The 8,181-nt window shown below is 32.1% G+C and overlaps 1 protein-coding gene across 1 annotated transcript; it reads left to right on the top strand.

Moving 5' to 3' along the window:
- The first annotated feature begins 219 nt into the window (after positions 1–219).
- On the top strand, positions 220–2,970 carry LOC131160682 (non-specific phospholipase C6-like). Its single transcript, XM_058116538.1, has 3 exons — positions 220–1,651; positions 1,775–1,951; positions 2,415–2,970. The coding sequence occupies exons 1-3, from the start codon at positions 553–555 to the stop codon at positions 2,714–2,716; spliced, it is 1,578 nt and encodes a 525-aa protein (XP_057972521.1). The 5' UTR covers positions 220–552; the 3' UTR covers positions 2,717–2,970.
- Positions 2,971–8,181: the final 5,211 nt, after the last annotated feature.

The following is an 8,181-nucleotide window of genomic DNA, read 5'->3' as shown; positions in this document are numbered from 1 at the left end:
TGCAGTAAGAGATAAGAGAGAGTTGAGTGAGTGCTGAGGGAATCCTCCTCCTCCTCTCTGTTTATTTTTCCCAGCAAATAATAATCCCTCGCTCCCGTGGACGTAGGCCGGAATTTGGCCGAACCACGTAACTCCTGTGTCAATTTTGTGTGTGTGCTTGTTTACTCATCTTATTCATCAATTGATTGATCGGTAAAACCCAACACCTTTAAGCCCCCACCAAAGGCAAAGCCCACCATGACCACTTCCTCCTCTTCACGCTGCTCAGCTTATTACAGGCATCTCTCACTCTCTCTCTCTCTCTCTCTCTCCCCTCCCACCGACGAGCTCTATCAGATCAGAAAGATCTTGAAACGCCCAGCCATACATTATATACACGCACACATTCTATAATATATGTAGATTACACTGTCCGCTTGTGAGCTCTGATGAACAGAGTGAGCCAAATATAAGAGAGAGAGAGAGAGAGAGAGAGAGAGAGAGAGAGAGACCCAGATAATCCGAGCTTCTGTGATCACAATTTAGTGAAGACCCATTTGTTCAAAATCAGAAATGGGGGGACACAAATCCAAATCCGGAAACAGAGCACCTTCATTTTCTCCTTTGCTCATCCTCTTCCTCGCGCTGTTCTGTTCATCTCGACCCACCCGTTTCGCTTCCGGAGCCCAACCCATCAAAACCATCGTCGTTATGGTCCTGGAGAATCGCTCCTTCGACCACATGCTCGGGTGGATGAAAAACTCCGTCAACCCATCAATCAACGGCGTCACCGGCGCCGAATGCAACCCGGTTTCCACCAAGAATGGGACCCGGTCCATCTGCTTCACCGACGATGCCGAGTTCGTGGATCCGGACCCGGGTCACTCCTTCGAGGACGTGGAGCAGCAGGTCTTCGGCTCCGGATCCCTTCCCTCCATGACCGGATTCGTGGAACAAGCCCTCTCCATCTCCCAAAACCTCTCCGAGACCGTCATGAGAGGGTTCAAGCCCGGATCCATACCCGTCTACACCTCCCTGGTCCGGGAATACGCCGTCTTCGACCGGTGGTTCTCTTCAATCCCCGGTCCGACCCAACCCAACCGGCTCTTCGCCTTCTCCGGCACCTCCCATGGATCAATCAGCCACGTTCCGAAGCAACTCGCAAAAGGGTACCCTCAGAAAACCATCTTCGACTCTCTCCACGAGAATGGAATCGACTTCGGGATTTACTACCAGAGCTTACCCAGCACTCTGTTTTACAAAAACTTGCGAAAGTTGAAGTATATTCTGAAATTTCATCACTATGGTTTGAAATTCAAGAAGCACGCGAGACAAGGGAAGCTCCCCAAATTGACTGTGATCGAGCCAAGGTACTTTGATGTTGTGGGATCTCCCGCAAATGATGATCACCCATCTCACGATGTAGCGAATGGGCAGAGACTGGTGAAGGAGGTTTATGAGACTTTGAGAGGGAGCCCTCAGTGGAATGAGACCCTTCTGGTGATTACCTATGATGAGCATGGTGGGTTCTATGATCATGTGCACACCCCTCTCGGGTCTATCCCTAACCCGGATGGGAATGTGGGTCCTGCCCCGAATTTCTTCAAGTTTGACAGGCTTGGGGTTCGGGTACCCACAATTATGGTCTCCCCCTGGATCAAGAAAGGCACTGGTATGAGTTTCAGGTCAATAAATGCCGTTAGAAAATTAAGAGTGACAAATTCTATTGTGTTGGGATCCACTTGTTTTTGTTTTTATTTTTGTGTTTGGTTTTGATTGTGGTGCATATATGCAGTGATGAGTAGGGCAAAGGGACCAACTCCAAGCTCTGAGTTTGAGCATTCATCCATCCCAGCAACCATAAAGAAGATGTTCAATCTCACATCCAATTTCTTAACTCACAGGGATGCTTGGGCTGGAACCTTTGAGCAGGTGGTAGGGCAACTCACCTCTCCCAGAACCGATTGCCCAGGTACCCTTTAATCTTTATAGGCCCTTCGCTGCAGAATTTGAGATGTGGGAATGAAGTCATCATTGGGAAATCTGCAAATCTTTAAGTATATAAAAGGCTTGCTCTGTTTGATATCACTGAAAAAATGGGAAAACAATATCATAATCGAGCTGTGAATCATGAATTATAAATATTACCTTTTTTAAATATTTTTTGACATATGAATGTAAACCCCAAGAGGCCAAGACTTGTGAATCATCACATATGATATTTGCAATTTGGAATCATCTGCGATTGGTTTTTGGATTATTGACAATGGTGTCTGCATCAAGTGGAGACCTCAATGATGCCTATCGCCTAGTACCCTTTTCAAAATATACAAACACTTCTTCAGAAGCATCCAAGCCCACCTCTCACTTTGTTGCTACTACCTTTTTTTTGGTTTTTGGTCTCTAAAGCTGCACTGCACGTGAATTTACTGCAGAGGTGCTTCCAGAAGTGGCCTCTTTGAGGAGCGCAGAAGCAGATGAGAACAGGGGACTGTCTGAGTTTCAGAGTGAGTTGGTCCAACTGGCTGCCGTTCTCAATGGTGACCACTTCCTCAGCAGCTTCCCAGATGGGATGGGGAAGCAAATGAGTGTGAAGGAAGCTGATGAGTATGTGAATGGTGCCATCTCAAGGTTCATCAGAGCAAGCAAAGAGGCCATCAAGCTGGGTGCTGATGAATCTGCCATTGTTGACATGAGGTCATCTCTCACCACAAGACCACTTTCACCCCACAATTAAGTAATTAGAAGGCTCATTAGGCCTAAGGTATACACAAGTGATAGTCCATTTTGGTTCGAGGTTAGAACTCGAGACCTCTAATATGAAAGTACAAGAGGCTCGTCTTCTAACCATCGGAATGTCTGTTCTTCCTGTTTTCTTTTTATTTTTGTTTTTTCAGTCTTCATATGCCTCTCCAATGGCGAATGTTGTTTTCATATACATATATTCAAATGCCATAAATCAATAGAAAAAATAGAACATTATTTTTACTACATTTAATTATATTTTGTATTTGAATTTGTGAGAATTTGAATGAAATTTAATCTGGCCAGCTCTTCACAATATGGGGCCCTAGGCGAGATTTAATCAAAGATCTTTAACATTTTGTTTAATATATACTTTTTTCTTTTTTCATTTTTCATATCTGAATTCATATTTTCTCATTGACATAAATAAATTTCAAAATTTATACTAACTATAAATTGACAAATTGTGTAAACAAATAAAAATAAATTTAATAAATTTATAAAAATAATATATTGAAATAATATAATCTGATTATTATTATTATTACAAATCGATCGGCAAGCGAGACTTTAGAGATATTGGATTCTTGTCGGATACAACGCTCTAACCTAAAAGTTTCCAAAATCTAAGAAAAAATAGAAAGAAAAAAAAATTCAGAGTGAATAATAGAAAAATAATGTACAAATGTTGAAATCAAAATTAGGATTGATGAAAATTACAGAGAATGGGAAGCCTAGTTGTAATGAACACAAGAGTCGGAGTAAAAATCATAAAAAAGATCAAGTGATGAGAGAGAGAGTGTGAGAGATGAAAAGATTTTTTTAGAGAAACTAAAAGAGAGAGATGAGAGTAATAGATAGCTAGAAATATAATAAAGTTGTTAGTTGATAAGTCAATGAGACTTGAAAAAAAAAAATTAAATTGTATTTATTTTATATTTTAAAATACAATTTCATTTATTTGTTAGTGATGAAGTCAAAGTATGGAAAGAGAGCATAATAAATAATATTAATATTATTTAATTAAAAAAAATTTAGGACCCCAAAAATATATTATTATATTTAAAAAATTTTGAAAGCCCCTAGGCGAGCACCTCAGTCACCCAAAGAAAGAGCCAGCCTTGAATTTAATATAAAATTATATGTTATTTAAATTCACCCAAATTTAAATTTAGGATCCGAAATTCGTACTTACGAAAAATTTCTTGGGCAATAGCCCAAATTGTCTTCAAGCTATTTGATAATCCAAATGTCGTTTGGAGGAAAATGTTTATGGAATAAAGCTCAGGCAAGTAAGTTTAGCTATGAGCTTCCTTTTTGCATACAATTTTTACAAAGGAGGTGGCACCAACACATTTTAATGATTGTAACTTTGTATTCAATGTTAAAAAGAGTATTTTTAGTACCCCAATGAGAGATCAATCATATCTTTGGTCTCTGAATTCATCTTAAATTAAAATGTTCAAATTTTAATTTAATTTTTAAAAATAATACAAAATCAATCAAAATTTAAAATGTAACATGATTATACTGTCTAATCTAATAATTTCTTTTTATTTAAATGTAACACACTTGACGAATTGATCTCAAAAATTATTAACACCATATTTATTAAGAGTGAAACCTTTATGACAAATGTCTCATGTCAAAACAATAGATATAAGTATAGAAAAGTCTTTTATAGTTTCCCCCACTTAAATTTATGGTGAATAAAGAAACATAATAACAAGATCAGGGATATTACTTTATTACTTAATTTAATTGTCGAGTCTGACATTGCATAAATAACCATTTTTAATAGTTTAAGAGTAAAAGTAATTTCATAATATAAAATTATTTTGTTACTAACATATAATATACTGATTTTACTATGGAGTAACTATTTATATAAGAGCTACTTAAATTATTTTTGTCCAAAATTAAGTTTTAATTCTAAAGAGTAAGTATAGTATTACAAATGTAATTTTATATCGTGAATTTATTTTTATTTGAAAGTTATTTTAAATGAAAAAAAAATATTAAAAACATTGTCAAATCACCTCATCTAGAATAGTGTTTTTTTGTTAATGAAAAAGCTTGTATTTAAGAGTAACACTGTTCAGAAATTGAAATTAGAAATAAAAACCTAACCCAAAAATAGAAATAAAAAATAAAAAAATAGCAACTTATTTTATTAATGTTTATAAAATTAAAATAAATTAAAACTTAATTTTAAAAAAATACTCATTTTCACCTTTAAAATTGCAAAGTAATATACTTTAAAAATACAATAATAAAAATAAAAATTATTATAATTATTTTCCTTAATTGTTATACTTTCAAATTTTACTTTACAAGACATGATAATTGAAAAATAGTAAAAATAATTTGCAATTGAATTTATTATTATTTTTTAAAATTTATGTGTATTTTTAATTTTATTATATTTAAATTCATATGATCATTTTATTTTTATTTTATTTAAAAACGAACAATTCAATCTAAAAGAATTATTTTTAAATATTAAACTTTTTGACAATAGGTTTCCAAAACAATTGAAACTTACAAAATTTGGTTTTCAATTTTTTCACAAACGGCTGAAAATAAAAAATAAAAATACAAAACTAAAAATATAAAAAATACTTTTTTATAATACTATGTAAAAATAGAAATAAGAAAAAAAAATAACAATACCAAAACATACCCTAAATTGGTTCGAATTAATTACCATCATTTAACATTGAGTTTTGCTACAAATGACTCACTTAATTTAAATTAAATTACTTAGAATGCAATTAAATTAAATTCAAATGTACTAAACTTAATTGATATATTCACATAAGGCCGCCTTGTAAGATTTACGATATATTGCATACTTGCAAATTTTGTAAAATATTTGTTAGGTGTATCACAATCTTATAAGATAATAGTGATTTTCTAAATGAAAAATATTACCCTACTAGGAACATCCTCACTTCATTCCACACATTTAAGGAAACTCCAAACTTATACAAAAACCTCTATTCAATTGTCATCTCTCTTTCTTAAGGCAAAAAACTTTAAATAAAAAAAAAATAGACTTTTGAGAGAAAATCTTTGATTATGAAATTGTGAATACAACAATAACACAATAATAAAATCAAGCCTTAAGTTTTATTAGATGAGATTGGTTATATGAAATTTCCGCTAATTTATGCGATTATGAACTATTTCTTTTGACAGATTCAGTAATATTAAATCCTTACTATCTCTTTTTAAGTTATTTTATGTCTACTCCTACCCCTTTTATATCCCCCGCAGTAACTAACTCACTCTTCTTTATTAGCACACTATGTAGCCTACATTGCAAGTGTCAATACCATCTGACTCAGCCCTCCCTTATCTTATCCTTTATAAGAGCTGCACCTAACTTATGGCAAATATATTCATTCCTTAATTTATCTTTCAATGTTATACCATTCATCCATCTAAGCATTCTTATCTTAACAACTTTTACTTTTTTGATATTTTATTTCTTCATCATTCAATATTCTGATCCATATAACATACTGGTCTTATAGTTATTCTATAAAACTATGAATAACTCATTAAATTTGCTAAAATTTATTTACTTGGTTAATTCAATAACTAATTATATATTTGTTTCGAAGATTATAACATGAAACTGTGAACATGCTTAAATTCTAACATCCTCTATTTGAAGAAAAATTCAAATACAAAAAGAAAAGTTTGATAGATTAAGGTTGTTTATGAATTCCCTATTCTTAAAAAAGAGTATTGGAATTTGTACTTGCAAAGAGTTTATTTTCATTATAAAAAAAACCTATAAATGCAAACAAAATAAAATTATAATTCCATAACATAACATAGATTCCCAAATTTTAAAATAAAATATACATTCCTATCTTATTTAATATTAGATAAAATAACATAAATTTATTCTTATAATTTTTTTTATTTTTCATTTTATTTTATATTTTAAAAATAAACATAATATAAATCCAATATAATTAAGAGTCTATTTGGTATCGTTGCTATTTTCTATTTTCTCTTTCTATTTTTCTAAAGTAAAGAAACATATTATAAAAACAGATTTGTTTATTGTTAGTTTTTTGTTTGTGTTGCTCGTTTTCAATTATTTGCCAAAAAATTGACAATCAGATTTTAAAATTTTCAGTTATTTTGGTAACATGTTAGAAATTTTAATATCAAAAAATAGTTTTTTTAGACAAATTATTCGTTTTATGTACTTTTAAATTAAAATCAAAATTAAATGAACATATGAATTTAAATATAATTAAAAAAATATACATAAATTTTAAATATAATAATAAAGATAATTACAAAATAATTTTACTATTTTTCAAATGTCATGTCCAATAAAACTTTTATTGTAAAGTAAATTTTGAGAGTAGAACAATTAAGTAAAATAATTGTAATAACTTTTATTTTTATCATAGTAATTTTTTTAAATGTGTATTATTTATAATTTTGTTATTTTAATCATATTTTTATTATATTATTTGATTTATAGATAAAAATGAGCACTTTTAATAAAATTTTAATTTTTATTAATTTTACAAATGTTAACCAAATAGATTAGTGATTTTTAATTTTTAATTTTCGTTATTTTTAACACTTATACCAAGCAATCCCTAAATTTTTTAAAATCTTATTTTCAAATTGGTTCATCAAAGTACCACACAACTAAAGAAGTCCATCATTAAAGTTCAATGAGCCCCAATCCAAAGAATAGATAGAATTAGAATATTTTTTATTTGCATATAAAGGGAATTTGAAACTTTATTTTAAATTAATAAAAGTATAATTTACTTTATATCTTTTATTTTATTTCACAGACCCCCAAATATTTTATGCCTATACTCCTGGCTTTCAAGCTTTTGAATGGCACAAAGCAATACCATATCAAGCCTTCCCAAAAAGAAAGGAGGATGTTAAGGAAAATTCCATTGGTGGGGGGTGAAAAGCATTATGGCATTGATTGAAGCAAAAGCAATTCCCAATGACAAATATGGACAAATAGTCTAAAATAAATAGTCTTTTTGGAGGTGTGATGGGGTAGGCTTAAGCCTTAAGCATAGTGTTAGGGGTTGATAGTGTGATCTTGGTTAAATGGGGAGGAGAGATGTCTTCATTTGCCCTCAATCGAGATTTTTATACTGAATGTTGAATAACTCGGATGATGGCTCGTGTGGTTGTCTTGGTGATTGAATATAACAACTAGTTCCACATATCATTGAGTATGAAGGTCGCTTGTCTTCATGAATTTATTATTGTTAGAACTGATATTTCATGCCTATGATGGCTTTCGGTAACCTCTCACGTGTTCATGACAGCCGGATTGAATGTGTGTTATTGGCTGACTTTGTCGAGGGTGAGCCTCGATGAGTGCCGCGCGACCTATTAATTGGGTTGAAATTGGCGGTCCGTAACAGTTGGTATCAAAGCATGGTTGTG

The sequence above is a fragment of the Malania oleifera genome, chromosome 7 (genome assembly GCF_029873635.1).
Source record: "Malania oleifera isolate guangnan ecotype guangnan chromosome 7, ASM2987363v1, whole genome shotgun sequence".
Lineage (NCBI taxonomy): Eukaryota > Viridiplantae > Streptophyta > Magnoliopsida > Santalales > Ximeniaceae > Malania > Malania oleifera.
Note: the sequence above shows the minus strand (reverse complement) of the source record. Positions and strands in the feature narration are given on the sequence as shown.